The 15,430-nt window shown below is 59.7% G+C and overlaps 1 protein-coding gene across 2 annotated transcripts; it reads left to right on the top strand.

Annotated features, from left to right (window-relative positions):
- Nucleotides 1-729: 729 nt before the first annotated feature.
- Nucleotides 730-15,086, top strand: KCNC3 (potassium voltage-gated channel subfamily C member 3). 2 transcript variants are annotated; one of them, XR_004675958.1, is made up of 6 exons: nt 730-1,614; nt 5,802-6,909; nt 8,545-8,736; nt 8,982-9,108; nt 11,963-12,022; nt 13,049-15,086. XR_004675958.1 is itself a non-coding variant. In XM_034986987.1 (5 exons), the coding sequence occupies exons 1-4, from the start codon at nt 730-732 to the stop codon at nt 9,083-9,085; spliced, it is 2,289 nt and encodes a 762-aa protein (XP_034842878.1). In that variant the 3' UTR covers nt 9,086-9,108; nt 11,963-12,559. The 2 variants fall into 2 exon arrangements, 1 of the variants encoding a protein (XP_034842878.1); XM_034986987.1 differs by lacking the exon at nt 13,049-15,086 and having other exon boundaries at nt 11,963-12,559.
- Nucleotides 15,087-15,430: the final 344 nt, after the last annotated feature.

The following is a 15,430-nucleotide window of genomic DNA, read 5'->3' as shown; positions in this document are numbered from 1 at the left end:
CCGCTCCTCCTCACTGGGTCTCAGTCCCTATTCCTCCTGTCGGTCCAGCCTAGTGCTCTTCGCGCGAAAGTACTCCCTACACTCCATTTCCAGTTCCCGCCCCTCGTTCAGTCTCGCCCCCTCACTCTCCCAGCCCAATTAGGACTCTTTCGTTCTCAGGCCCTGCCTCTTAAGGTCCGCCCTGCCGCGCGACAAAGCAAAGTTAGGGACCCAAGCCGACTGTCTCCATCCGCCCCTCCCCACCCGGTCCTGCTTGCCAGCTCTTTAGGTCCTTTCTCTGTCCAATCAGGACCGTCTCCCCCATGCCAGTCAGAAATCTTTAAATAGTTTGGATGTGTCCCTTTCCTCTGCGGCACCCGCTCCTTTTTTCAGTTCAATCAGATCTCATATCTAGTCCCACCTCCCCCGTTTTCCCGGTGCGGCCCAGCCCCGCAGCGTTAGTTGCCGGTCCCGCCCCCTTAACACCTCGCTCCGCCCGCCCCTTCTCTCGGAAAGATCCAATCGGTGTGCTTCACCTGCAGCCCCGCCCGGTCCAGCTCGGCCGTGCGGAGTCCCCGACCTTCTAGCGGCCTCAGCCCCGCCCTACCTCCCCCAGACCAATCAGTTCTGTTCCTCCCCTACCGCGGCCCCGCCCCCTCCACTAGTCGCCTCCTCCACCCAATCCTGTCTGCCTCTCCCCCTGCGGCCCCGCCCCCCACGCCCCGCCCCTCCCGCCCCGCCCCCCGTCCAATGCTGAGCTCAGTCTGCGTCTCGTCCTTCCGCGGGCGCCAGGGGGCCAGCAAGCAGCAGCCGGCGCCACCGCCGCAGCCGCCCGAGTCCCCGCCGCCGCTGCCCCCGCCGCCGTCCCCGCCGCCGCTGCAGCAGCAGCAGTCTGCGCAGCCCGGCCCCGCCGCGTCCTCGGCGGGCCCCCCGGCACCTCGCGGGCCCGGGGGCCGGCGCGCCGAGCCATGCCCCGGGCTGCCGGCGGCGGCCATGGGGCGGCACGGCGGCGGCGGTGGCGACAGCGGCAAGATCGTGATCAACGTGGGCGGCGTGCGCCATGAGACGTACCGCTCGACGCTGCGCACCCTGCCGGGGACGCGGCTGGCCGGCCTGACGGAGCCCGAGGCGGCGGCGCGCTTCGACTACGATCCCGGCGCTGACGAGTTCTTCTTTGACCGGCACCCGGGAGTCTTCGCCTACGTGCTCAACTACTACCGCACAGGCAAGCTGCACTGTCCGGCCGACGTGTGCGGGCCGCTTTTCGAGGAGGAGCTCGGCTTCTGGGGCATCGACGAGACCGACGTGGAGGCCTGCTGCTGGATGACCTACCGGCAGCACCGCGACGCCGAAGAGGCGCTCGACTCCTTCGAGGCTCCGGACCCAGCGGGCGCAGCCAACGCCGCCAACGCCGCCGGCGCCCACGACGCGGGCCTGGACGACGAGGCGGGTGCGGGCGGCGGCGGCTTGGACGGCGCGGGCGGCGAGCTCAAGCGCCTCTGCTTCCAGGACGCGGGCGGCGGCGCCGGGGGGCCGCCAGGGGGCGCGGGCGGCGCGGGCGGCACGTGGTGGCGCCGCTGGCAGCCCCGTGTGTGGGCGCTCTTCGAGGACCCCTACTCGTCGCGGGCCGCCAGGGTGAGCGCGCTCTCGGAGCCCCCATCCCTCCCCCATTTCCTCCAGATCCCCGCCCCTCAGGAGTGCCCCATCCTAACCCTCAGAATCCCTTGGCCCGTCCCAGCCCCTCCTGGCCTTCCTGGTCTCTGGGCCTCCCAGGCTCTTCTAGACAAGAAGCCTCTTTCTCCAACCCCGAGTCTCCTGTACTTTTCTGAACACACCCCCTCTCCCTGCCATCCCCAGATCCTCAGAAGACGCTTCCGCAACCTTCAGAATCCCCCAGATCCCTCCAAACCCCACCCGGCTTCCCTAGGCTACCCAACACTCTTAGAAACTTCTGCCCCGACTGTGAATCTCCTGGGCTTTTCTGAACAACCTCACTACCCCCATTCCTGGACTCCTCTGAGACCCTCAGAAGAACTTTCTCCAGTCCCGAGTCTTCTGAGCCCCTGTGAATCCTTTTCACCTCTCTTGGTTACCCCTCAGATCCCTAGAGAACCCCTCTGCAACCCTCAGTTTCTTGGACCATCCCCAGACCCTCAGAAGACCTCCCTTCTTAACCTTCAGCGTCCCAGACCCTGTGAACACTGTCCCCTCCTTTCCCTGACCCCCTGCAGCTCCTCGGAAGCCCCCTCTCCAACCCTCAGTCCCTTGGGTTCTCCCAACACCTCCCTGATTCTATCTCCCTATGCCTCTCTCCCTGCACCTCCCCCTCTCTCCAAGTTTGAGTCTTCTGGCTATTTTTGAACCCCACTTCTGCTCTTAAAGTCTTAGAAGACTCCGCCTCAATCTCAGAGCCTCCTGGACCCCTGTGAATCCCCAAACCACTTGCTCTGGCTAGCACACTTTCCCCCTCCCCCTACTGCAACACGGAGTCTTGGGGAGCCTTCCCTCCTGGGACCCTATCCAGTCCCCTCTGTGTCTCTGTGTTCACATAGCTTCCTGCATCTTCCACGCCAACTCCCATCCCAAGGACTTTCCCTATAAAGCTCCAGACTTCCCCCAAGCCTTTCACACTCCTCCTCAGTGTCTCCAGAAGAGTCTTGAGCCCCCATAATATGTCTTTCCTCTCCAGAAGCTCCCATATGCCTTCTTCATCCACAGATTCTCCCAGCTTCTTCTCCCTTCCCACTCTTTATCTCTGGGATCCCCCATCCAGAGCCTCCCAGTCCTTTTCCAAGTCAATCAACTGACTTTTCCTCCTGTTCCAGAACTTTAATGAACCTCAGTCTTTGGGACTCCTCCCCCCCCACCCCCCATTTATCTGTCCCAAAACTTCCTTCCCAAAGTAGCTTCCAATTCTTTCCACTCTGCCTTGGTATCTTTCCACTGGCCGCTACCCCACCCTGCTCACTCCCTCTTTCCCAAGCTCCCCGCCCTCCCACCATCCAAACCTACCCCCAAAGTGAACCAGAGCGCACACACTCTAGCCTTATCTCCCTTGAAATGCCAGATTTTCCCCAAAGCTCCCTTCATCTTCCCCCCAAAACTTCCTTCAAACATCTCTAACTTCCTAGGTTAAATAGCTACCCTCCCCCTTTGTTCTCCCTTGAACCTCTTCCTCCTACTAACTTCCTCCCTGTGTTGAAAGAGGGGGACAGTTCAAAATGGGGGATCAGAAAGGAGGGGAAAGAGGAACAACTCCGGCCCCCCCCCCCCAGCCTCCCGGGGACCCAAACACCCGGAGGAACCGGTCCGCCCCCCTCCCCCCACCGTGCCGTGTCCTGGGCCGGGAAGGACGCGGAGCCGCAGTGCCGCATTCGCGCCAGGGGAGGGAGCGAAGGGGGGGGGGGGAGCCCAGAGGCACCGCATAAAGTTTGGTCCCAGGAAGCGCTGAGTTGGCGAGATTTGGGGCTGGGTGGGGGGAGGTGGGGAGGACGAGGTTTCGAAGGGACTTGGCCCTAAATGCCCCCTCAGGCCTCTGAGTGGCCCCCTCCCCCATGGCCTGGGGCGCCCTTCTCTCGTAACCCCATTGAAGGGTGCTGAGGTGAGAAGAGAGGTTCGGGACAGTTACGGGGGAGGGGGGCTTGTCACTCACTTACTCCACAAATGGTTTTGAGTGTCGGCTTGCCAAGTACTTTCCAGCCTACAAGTGAGAGAGCTTGACAGAGTTGGAGTTGCCAGTGCAACGTGGAGAGTACGGCCCTACCTCATCCTCGCTCCCTTCCCCGTAATTTTTCCTTTCCTTCTTACAGGGACTCCTTGCCCTCCTGCCCCTTCTGCTTTTGAATCACCTCGGGGCAAGGGGTTAAACCGGTCCCGACGCTGTCCAGCCTCTACAGCTGTGCACTGCGACGGGTGTGCCCGTCTTTTCTTCCTTGCCCTGGGAGGGAAGGAGTTAAACTCCTGGGTTAAACTCCCGAGGTGAAGCGGCGGCACTGCGGCTGCGCCCTCCTTGCTCTGCTCCGGCCCGGAAGGGGTTAAGAACGCTCTCAGCCGCGGAGGCTGCGCACTGCGGCGGGGGAGCTGGCCGCGGTGCTGGCCGCCGCGCGCCCCGCCCCCCGGCCCGGCCGGCCCGCCCCCACTGCGGTGCCGCAGCCTGCGCCGCGCACCCGGCTCGGAGGGGGCGGAGGAGCACCGGGCATGCGCTGTGCGGCGGCCTCCGGCCTCTTATTAAACCACTGCGGAGAAACGAGGAGGGGGACGGGGAAGAGAGGGCCGGCGCTGACCCCAGCCCACCCCAAGGTCCAGGGCCCTCTCTGCTCTGCGCTTCAGATTAAAGTTGAGCCTTCCCAAGCCTAGACCCCGCCCCCCAGCCCTGTGGAGGAAGGAGAGTGGCTGGGGGCTGTGCAGGCCCCCAGCCCACCCCAAGGTCTGGGGTCCTGTCTGCAGTCGGACCCTGGGCCCCCGCTTTTCTCTGCATCCCTGATTAAAACTCAAGCTACCCAGGCCGTCCTTCCTCCTCTACCCAACTGACTAAAGCCCCCTCTTTGCGTTAACACCCATCTCCTTCCTGCAAGGCACTAACCCCACTCTTTTCTTCTCCTCTCTACCTATTTGATAAAGCCCACTGTCACCTCCAGGGGCCAGCTCTGTCTCCTTCCTTCTCTAAGATCTTGACTGCATCCCCCTCTGCTCCTCAAGGTTTTCTTCAAAATCCACACCATTGCGTGCAGGACTCTGGTCCTCCCCATCCTGAAATAATCCATGTGTGCCCCACCCCCTTCTCTGCACTTTTGGCTAAAGCGTCCTCACCTCTGTGGCCCTAGCTCCACCATCTCCCCTGACGCTTAGGCCCCCCCCCCCTCCCTTCCTCTCCAGAGCCTGAAACCCTAACCCTCCTTCCTTCTATTCTTTTCAATTTTTGCAGACTTCACCCTTCACTTCTTTTCCTATTTATGGCCCTAATACCCCTCTGTGGTTCCAGCCATTTACTGTCCTCTCTGGGTGAGGGTGACACCCAGCTTTCTCCCTTCTCTGAGGCCGGACATTGGAACCAGGGTCCTTAAAACCCTGGCTCCTCTCTGAAGGCCTCGACCTTGCCCACAACTAACTGATGCCCACATACCCTAATAGGAGCTCAGACTTTCTTACTGAGTTCCAGACTCAGTAAGCACTGTTTCTGGAGCCAGGACTTTTGTATACTCATATAATCCTCATAATAATCTGGTAAAAACAAAACAAAACAAAACAAAAAAAACACTGAGGTGTGGAAAGCTTAATCTCCTTGCCCAAATTAGGCACAGGAAAAGCTGGATTCAAATCCAGGTTTTCTTAACCATATCGGGGATTCTGCCTCCCTACCCACCTTCTCCCTTCTCCTTCCCTTGGCTCCAAGCCGAGCTCCAAAGCCTCTGATACACAGAGGGTGAGTGATCTTGGTCTCACCCCACCCCACCCCACCCCATCCCTCCCCCCCAGAATCTGGACCCTGCTGGGGAGTCCTGAGATGGGACACAGGGTATGGGGAAGTGGTCTGGGAGACAGAGTAAAGGACCAGAAATTGCTGTTTCCATGAAAACAGTTGCCCATCTGTTTCCACTGCTGGAGCCAGCTCCTATCCCAAGCTGGGGAGAGCTGCCTCCTCCTTTCCCTCCCTTTTTTCAGCGTTAGAGGGGACAGCAGGATGCAGGCTGTGATGGAGGCCTGGGATTTCTCGGGGCTTGGGGGGCTGGGAAGAGGGGCCACTGGGAGGGTCTTGTGGATATGGCTGGTTGACCAGATGCCTGGGTCACCTTTTGCCCTCTCTCTCCTACCCTGCCTCACAGTATGTAGCCTTCGCCTCCCTCTTCTTCATCCTCATCTCCATAACCACCTTCTGCCTGGAGACCCATGAAGGCTTCATCCACATCAGCAACAAGACGGTGACACAGGCCTCCCCAATCCCCGGGGCTCCACCAGAGAACATCACCAATGTGGAGGTGGAGACGGAGCCCTTCCTGACCTATGTGGAGGGCGTGTGTGTGGTCTGGTTCACCTTCGAGTTCCTCATGCGCATCACCTTCTGCCCCGACAAGGTGGAATTTCTCAAGAGCAGCCTCAACATCATCGACTGTGTGGCCATCTTGCCCTTCTATCTCGAGGTGGGCCTCTCAGGCCTCAGCTCCAAGGCTGCTAAAGACGTGCTGGGCTTCCTGCGGGTTGTCCGCTTTGTCCGAATCCTTCGCATCTTCAAGCTCACGCGCCACTTTGTGGGGCTGCGCGTGCTGGGCCACACACTCCGTGCCAGTACCAACGAGTTCCTGCTGCTCATCATCTTCCTGGCGCTGGGCGTGCTCATCTTCGCTACCATGATCTACTACGCGGAGCGCATCGGCGCTGACCCTGATGACATCCTGGGCTCCAACCACACCTACTTCAAGAACATCCCCATCGGCTTCTGGTGGGCCGTGGTCACCATGACGACCCTGGGCTACGGAGACATGTACCCCAAGACGTGGTCGGGGATGCTGGTCGGGGCACTGTGTGCCCTGGCGGGGGTGCTCACCATCGCCATGCCCGTGCCCGTCATTGTCAACAACTTTGGCATGTACTATTCGCTGGCCATGGCCAAGCAGAAGCTGCCCAAGAAGAAGAACAAACATATCCCCCGCCCCCCACAGCCCGGCTCTCCAAACTACTGCAAGCCCGACCCTCCCCCGCCCCCCCCGCACCACCCCCACCACGGCAGCGGTGGCATCAGCCCCCCGCCCCCCATCACCCCACCTTCCGTGGGGGTGACTGTGGCTGGGGCCTACCCACCGGGCCCCCACACGCACCCCGGGCTGCTCAGGGGGGGAGCGGGTGGGCTCGGGATCATGGGGCTGCCTCCTCTGCCAGCCCCTGGGGAGCCTTGCCCATTGGCTCAGGAGGAAGTCATTGAGATCAACCGGGCAGGTGAGAAGGGTGCATGAGGGGTGGGTGGGGGGAGCACAGGCAGAGACCCGTGGGAGGAGGCGGAGAGGTTTCGAGGGGGCAGGAGGTCACTGCTGAGGTTAAGAGAGATGGGGGGGGCACGACAGGGGAGAGGGAAGAGCAAACGGCTGTTGCTGAGGTCAGTGAAAAGGCACAGAAACAGATTCTGTGTGAGAGACAGTTTGGGGAGAGACAGATATTCCGGGGACAGCCAAGATATTCCGGGGGACCAGGGAGGCAGAGTAATCAGCCTCCGGTGAGGGGGAGTCACAGGCCGGCCGGAAACCTGGCCAAGGGACAGCTGCAGTCTCTGAGTCTTCCAGCCATGACCCTGAGAAGAGCGTCTAAAAGCGACAGTCAGAAACCAAGCGATTGTCCCTGAGAGCAGGAGAGAGAGGACAGATGGAGGGAGCAGTGGGGGGGCGGGGGGCGGTCAGTGGCAGAGAGTTCAGGTTCGACTGTGTGGCCATCTTGCCCTTCTATCTCGAGGTGGGACTCTCAGGCCTCAGCTCCAAGGCTGCTAAAGACGTGCTGGGCCTCCTGCGGATTGTCCGCTTTGTCCGAATCCTTCGCATCCCAAGAGAGGAGACAAGACTTAAAAACCCAAAGGCAGATAGAGGCCAGGAAGATAGGCCCAGAGGGCGACCGGCCACATGACTGTGACTCGGGTCCCAGGGCCCCATCTCTGGCTCTGAGAGCAGCCGAAGAGGGGTCTGAGAGACTCACAGAGAGGCTGCCGAGATAAAGAGGTGAAGCGAAGGAGATGAGGGAGAAGAAAGTTGACCGAGTGTTGCGCCCCCCCCCCCCAGAGAGTCTGCGTCTCTGAGGCGATGATTGGGGGCGGCAGTCCGGGGCAGGGAGAGGCTGGTGGGCCCCACCCCCGTGACTTAAGTAGGTCAAGAAAGGGAGCTGGGCCACCCAGCCCTCATCTTGCTCCCTCAGCCACTGACCCAGTTTCACACCAATTAAAAATAGCTTAAGTCAGAGCCTGGGGGACCCCCACCTCCCCCTCCCTCTGTCACCTTCCCAACCCTTCCCCACTGTGCCCTTTCCAGCACCCAACACCCTCCCTAAACAACTCCCTCCCAACCCCCTAGATCCCCCAGCCATCCTTCCAAACCCATCCCAAGCCATGCACCCTACCAACCCAACACTGCACCCTAGTCCTGCCCTACTTAGTTCACTTCAACCAACTGCCCACCCAGCACTCTAACCCAGCCTCTTTCCCAGCACCCAGCTCGCTTCCCAACCACCCTCCAAGTGCCCAACACCCCACCCCAGTCCTGCCCTTCCCAACACCCAACACCTGGCCCGACCACCGCTTCCTACCGCTCAACGCCCTCCCTTTACACCCACGCCTAACCACCCTTCCGTCTCCCTGTTATCCTTCCCAGTACTCAACACCCTCCCCCAATGACCTGCTCCCTCAACCCACCAGGCACACGCCCTGACACCCTGCTTCCAATTGTGCACCCCTCCTGTCGCCTCCTTGAGACCCCCTGCCCCTCAATCATCTACTTCCAGCACCCAACATTCTCCAACACCCTCCTTGCTAATCTCACCCCCACCTTGAGTTCCCACACCTCCTTTGTGTCTCTGTTTGACCCCCTGGTGCAGATCCACGCCCCAACGGGGACCCTGCCGCAGCTGCGCTTGCCCACGAGGACTGCCCAGCCATCGACCAGCCCGCCATGTCCCCGGAAGACAAGAGCCCCATCACCCCCGGGAGCCGAGGACGCTATAGCCGGGACCGAGCCTGCTTCCTCCTCACCGACTATGCCCCTTCCCCTGATGGCTCCATCCGGAAAGGTGAGGTGCCCTCCACCGGCCCCCTGGGACCCTCCCTCTCTCTCTCTCCCTCCCTCAGGGGAGGGGGGAGAGGGAGATGGGGGAGGAGGTGCTGGACTTCCCTTGACCCATCCCCTGGCCCCAAATTCCCTTCCTCCCAGACCCCCCCCCCCAAATTTCCTCACCACTGACCCTTCACCTGTCTTTATTCCATCTCCATCTCCCCCCCCCACCCTGGACCCTCTGGCCTCTTCCCCCACCCCCAGCCATTGGTGCTCCCCCACTGCCCCCCCCAGACTGGCGTAAGCCAGGTCCCCCAAGCTTCTTGCCCGACCTCAACGCCAACGCTGCAGCCTGGATATCCCCCTAGCGGACGAATCCCCTCCCCCCGGGGTAAGTAGCCCCCACTCTTTGATCCCTACCTCCCTCCTGACTAACCCCTCTGAGAACATGCAGCCCCCACTGACTGAGACTCCCGTCCCCTCACTGAACAGCTCCATCCAATTAACCTGCAGCCACGACACTGACCCCACACCCACCTGCCCAGGACTTGCCCTGCCCCTCACTAACCCCCCAGAACTAACCCAGCCCTCCCCACCATGTGCCTGACCTCCCTTCCCTGCCCTCACGACTGACCCCCCATCCTCACCCCCATCCACATCTCTCTCCCTGCCTCCCCCTGGGTGTTTTATTATTATTATTATTCAATTAAGAAAACAGGGTACACACCCAGGACACTTCTGGGTGCACGCCGGGGTGAGGAAGACTCCGTCACTCACCCAGTGGCTTGTGAACTGGCCAGCGCTTACAGAGTACCCGCACGTTCCTGGAGCGGTGCTAGGCACAGGGAATCAGCAGGGCAGAAGACCATCCCCCCGCCCCCAGAGGAGCTCCCAGTCTGATGGGAGAGACAGACACCGACCTAGAAAGTCCCTATTTGAGGTGATCTCTGGAAGTGGAGGCAGCACAGGGATGCGCAGTATGAGGAACACTCGAAACTCCCCCGGGTAGGAGGGAAGTGACGGGGAAGGCTTCCTGAAGGAACTGATGTCTGGAGTTAGCCTGACCTCAAGTGAAGAAGTGATCCCATTAGAGGGTAGCGGCCGGAGGGACCAGCACAAGCAAAGCTGAGGAGACTGGGGACTGGCAGGCAGACAGGCAGGAAAGCCTGGCTGGGCTGAAGGGCCAGGACCTTGTTTAGGGCCCCGCGGAGCGCAGGTCAGCTCCTGGGCTGCGTGCGGATGGATTGGAGGTCAGGAGGCTGGAGGTCACAGGCTGGGATGAAGGTCCAGGGGGAGGATGCCACCTGGGCCCAGCTCAGGGTTGTGCACAGGGATGGAGAGGAAGGGACAAGGTAGAGGGAGTCAGGGATCCGGGTGGGCTCGGGAGGGACAAGGCTGGGGGACTGGCAGTGAGGAGACGTGGGGGACAGAGTGGCGACGTAGTAGATGAATCTTTCAGCAAACACAGTCTAGCATTTATCTCATGCCAGGAAGTGAACACATATTCTGCAGTCTTCATAGCAACCCTAACTTAACACATAGAGCTTGCTTCCCTCCCTCCATCCATCCATCCATCTATCCATCCATCGAGCAGCTAATTACTGAGGGCACAGTTCCAGGCACTGGAGATTTGGCAGTGCCCAAAGCAAGAATCTGCCATCACAGAGCGTACACGTTTCAGCACGGGTTAACACACTTCAGCCCCTGGGCCAGGTCTGCCAGCAAGCTGTTTTGTAAATAAAGCTTTATTGGAACACAGCCACTGTCGTGCTACAACAGTAGAGTGGAAGAGTTGCCACGGAGAACGTGTGGCCCACAGAGCTGAAAATATTTAGGAATTAGCCCTTTGCAGGAAAAGTTTGCCACCTCCTGATCAGAGGAAGCAGAAAATCAAACAAACGAACAAGATGCTTACTCTGGCCACTTCAGATGGGGGGGTTCTGCAAAGGCCTTTTTGAGGAGGTAACACAGAAACCTGAACGGTAAAAAGGGCCAGTGGGGCAGAAGGAACAGCAAGTGCAAAGTTCCAGGGGATACTGAGGTGGGATGAGCTTGGTTTGTCAAAGGAAGAGCAAGGAGGGAAGTGTGGCTGAAACTGAGTAGCTGAGGGGAGGGGGGTGTCAGGCAGAGTATGGGGGGGGAGGATCATGAGGGGTTTTTGTGAGAGGCTGGATTTGATCTTCAAAGTGACAGGAAGCTGCCTGAAGGCACTTGACCTATCTGTCACTTAATCCGTCAGCAACCATCTGTGGAGCCTTCTTTAGAAATACAGAGATATAGCCCAAAGAGTCCCTGTCTGCAGCCTAGGAAGATGCTGTCGTGGGACTTGGGGAGCCTGCAGGGACACCCTTGTCTCAAGCCCCTTGTTTCACAGAAGTTCAGGGGGGCCATGAACAACCCCATCCACAGAGCAGACAGGGATGAGAACCCAGGCTTCCAGGCTCCTAGTCCAGGAGGGACTGTGGCTCTCCTCATTCCATCCCTCCATCTGCCCCAATTCATCCTCCATTTTCATCTCATTCCCCCCTTCCCTGCTCCCACCTCATCCCTCCCCCTGCTTGCACCCAGTCCCCTTCCACCCTTTGCCCCCCCCCCAGGTCTAGATGGGCCCCCAGAGAATTGAGGGGCAGAGGGAGTGTGGAGGATTTGGGAATGGAAGGGAGGGTGGAGTGGGGGTGGGTGGGTGGAGGTCTCCGCTGCTCTTGCCTCTGATGCCAAAATCCATTCACTGAACTCAAATAATGGCTGGAGCTGATGGGGCTGACTGAGTTCTCTGCCCCTGGGTCCTGGATCCCTCCCTATTCCTGCACTCCCAAGCTCCTCCCTTTCTCTCTGTCCTTCCTGGGTGACCCCCCCTTCCACTACTGTCCCCCCACTCCTTCTCCCAAGACCATTCCCCCTGGCCCGCCCCTTGCCCACCCCATGACCCTTCCCTTCTTCTTCTCACACCAGCCTCCTGAGTCCAACACCTGACACCTGTTCCCCCTTCTTCCCCAACCCTCCCCCCACCTCCCTTCCTTGGTCCTCCTCCCCACCCTCCCCACCCCCCCCCAGCCACCCCGGAAGCTCCTTCCATATTTGATGTCTTTGGCCGCCCCCATTTCACTGCTCCCCTTCCCCCGGAAAACACCAGAGAGGAAGAAGAGATTCCGGCGTTTCTCCGTCCCCCCAACAGTGAGGCTGTGTTGGGGGGTTCCCCCTGACCACCCTCCCCCCACCGTGACTCTGTGTATTTCTGTCCCCAGCTCTTGTCACCGCCTGAGACCTCGCGAGACCCTCGGTCCCCCCCTGCCCCTTCCCCCCAGGTTAGCAATTGGGAATGGCTGGGAGGGGGTGTCCCCAAGATGCTGGGCTTCCAACCCCCACCCCCCAGGCCCCCTCTCCTCTGGCCAAGATGCCCTTATCCAGACAGACCTCTTGGCATCGCCTAGAGAATCTGCACTAGAACTTCCCGCAGACACTGGCAGAACTCATATCTTCCCAAGCTTTCAAGAAACCACACACATACTCCCCAATCTTAGACCCCTTTGGCTATCAAGACATTGTTAGAACTTTCCCATCAGAAGGTTTCCACCTCAAGACTTCATGACCCTTTAAAGATACCCCTTTACAACCTTCAGGTGAGCCTTGCCCCTCTCAGACTGCTCTCTAGCCCCTCCGGGGGCACTGCCAGCTTTACCTCCTTGCTCCCCCTCACAGCCCCATCTCCAGCCTTTCCCCCTTTTCCCCACAACTAGGTCAGCCCCCACCTGAGCCCTCCCACCGGCTGCTCCCCCTACATGCATTCCACCGAGCTCCCTCCCCATGCCCGAGCTCCCTCCCCATGCCCGTGCTGCCCACCATCCGCCTTGCTGCCCCCCCACCTTTTTGCCTCAGATAAGGGGGCCAACGGGGGAGGGGGAGGGGAGGTGGGGGGCGGGCTGCGGTGGGGTTGGGGGGAGGGAGGCTCGGTGGGCGGGCGCCACCCTGCCTCCTAACCCTGGGTCTCTCCCCCTTCCCCATGTCTGAACCTTTCTCCTTGATGCCGACTGACTGTCCAATTTGTTCACCTCTCTCCATCTCCTTGGTCCGCCTCTGTCCATCTCTCTGCCTCTGCCATCTGTCTTGTTATGTCTTGGTGTCTGACTGTCTCGTCTCTCATCCCCTCTGTCTCCCTCACCGTCTCTATCCCTGACCCTCTGCTTAACCTCTTTCTGTCTCTCTGCCTCTCTCTCTTTCTTTCTCCGTCTCTTATCCCTTCTGGCCGTTTCTCCCCTGCTTCCCTGTTGGACCCTTTCCCTGCACCCCCATCTCCATGCTTCCTCCCGTGTTTCTGACCCCCCCCCCCCCAGGTTACGAGAAATCCCGCAGCCTGAGCAGCATCGCGGGCCTGAGCGGGGTGTCCCTGCGCCTGGCGCCCCTTGCCACTCCCCCTGGTTCTCCCAGGGCCGCCCGCCGCGCTCCCCCAACCCTGCCCTCCATCCTCTAGCGCTCCCCTCCCCCCCGTGGGGGGACTCGGGGGTGACAGGGAAGAAGGTCAAAGGAGCTGGGGGTGGGGGGTGGGGGAAAGGGTTTTTTTTAAAAAAAAAATCAAAAAGTCATTAATAATATGCAACCGAGACGACGACGCCAGCAGACACCCCCGGACCCCTCACCCCCACCTGGGCTCCCAGGATGGAGGGGGAGGAGCCAAAGTCCAGCCCCCCCAACTCTCCACTCCCCCACTCCCAAATAAAGCCTTCTCAGGTCTCCATGAGCCATAGGACTTCCCGCTCCCATAAACTCCTGTAAATACGTCCAAATTATGCCAATTACATTTTGGGGCGCCTCTCCCCTACTCTGCATGCCTCTCTCAACCTGGACCCCGCCCCCAACTCCACCTCAGCAATAAGCCGCCAGGGGCTGCATGCCACGCGAATGAGGGAAGGGGCATTCTGGGAAGGGGGCGGGGACCTCAAGGGAGTCGGGCTGGCCTTTAAGCCACGGGTGGGTATCCTAGCCTCCTACCCTTCACCCCAGGAGGGCAACCCATCACATTGATGTAAAAAATATATATATTAGCAACAGTGTGCGGGAAGGAGGAACAGTCACTAAAGCCCCCAAAACGAGCTGAGCTCAGATGGTAGAAGCAGAGGCACAGGGCTGTGCTGTGGACAGCTGCTCCCTCAGCCTTTAGGAGGATCCCTCTGGTGGATGTGACCCTTTCATCCCTCCCCAGACCCCCTCCCCCACCAAGGGATCTGCTCGCCTCTATTCTTGCTGCATGGACTCAGACCTCCCATCTCAGAATTTCTGGGAGGATCTGGCCCGAGCACACAAAATTCCCCAACACCCCCTCCAGATTACCAGGACATGAGACCTGCACCCAGAATTCCTGAGACCAACCCTGGCACCCCGCATCCCCTAAATCCCCACAGGGTCCTGGGACTTAACCTCTGCATACAGATGCTGCCCCCCAAGCCCCTCCCCACCCATTGCCTGGACTGCATCCCAGCACCTCAAACCTCCAAGACTTGACCCAGCCCTTCGGTTCCCTTTCAGCCTCTGGGATGCTCCAAGTCCTTCCCACTTGGACATTTCTTGGACGCCACCAAATCCTCAGGCCTCCCCCCCTCCACATATCCCCAAATCCCTGACATCAGACATCCACCTCAGGTTCTCCCGATGCTAGAATTTCCAAGATAGGCTCAACCTGTCCGCAATTCCAGGGAACCAGCCTTCCCCCGGGCATCCCCTTTCTTATGCCTAGCCCTGCCTCTTCCAAGAGCCCCTCTCCTTAAATGGTGCCCCAAAGGGACCCTCTTAATGGACATCAGTGTTTCCCAGAGGGTTGTATTTGTACCCCTGGTGATGTGCTAAGGTTTTAGGCAGTACAACGACACTTAATCTAAAAAGTTTTGTCCGTTATGGCATCTTGCACAGAAGCCGGTAAGTCCAGATACTGCTGCCTGGCCCAGACACCGTTTCTTTAGGGTAGAGTGTTTCCACTTACAGCAGAGGCTGTGCCCCCGTCAAGGGATACTGGAACATCAGAAGCTTGGGAAACGACAAACCTACCGGGGCTGGGATCCCAGCCCGCCCTTCCCCGGCATTCCTCGTCCTGCCATGTTCGCGGGTGGAAGATCATTTGTCATATCCCATCCTGGCTCAAGGATGCGCTACCTCCCCCAAGCCCAGAGACCACACCGGTCCCAGAATCCTTAGAGGGGACCCCCCCCCTTTTGGAGCTGGAGGCCCACGGAATTAGCAACCTTCCTCCCTCTGCTCCCACGGCCTCAGGAACCCCCCACCCACCCGAGGGTTGGGGGGGTGTCACTGAGCACGATTCTTGATGCAACGATTCCTATGCAAGGGGCATTTTGAGTCCCCCCCCCATCCTTCCCTCGGACCCTAAACCCTGACGAATCAGGGGTGAGGGGTGGGGCAGGTTCTGGTGGGAGCGGGGTGGGGCGAGGCAAAGGGCTAGGGACTCCAGACACCAGGGTATGGGGGTGGGGACTGATTACGTTGCCAAAGGGTTTAACTTCTTTAAAAAAAAAAAAAAAAAAAAGCCCCCAGATTCCCCTGACCCTCACGGAAGCCGAACAGTGCGGGGAAAGGGGGTGAGGATTTTTCCAAAGGGTACAGACCTCTTCCCAACGTCTCCCCCCTGCTCGCCAATCTGCCACACGTACCCAGCTTTTTAGTTCAGCTTTTAAAAATAATCACAATCATAACCCTTTACAGAACGTGAC

The sequence above is a fragment of the Mirounga leonina genome, unplaced genomic scaffold (assembly GCF_011800145.1).
Source record: "Mirounga leonina isolate KUSES-001 unplaced genomic scaffold, KU_Mleo_1.0 Mir_376, whole genome shotgun sequence".
Taxonomy (NCBI): Eukaryota; Metazoa; Chordata; class Mammalia; order Carnivora; family Phocidae; genus Mirounga; species Mirounga leonina.
This window is presented reverse-complemented; position numbering and strand designations above follow the sequence as displayed.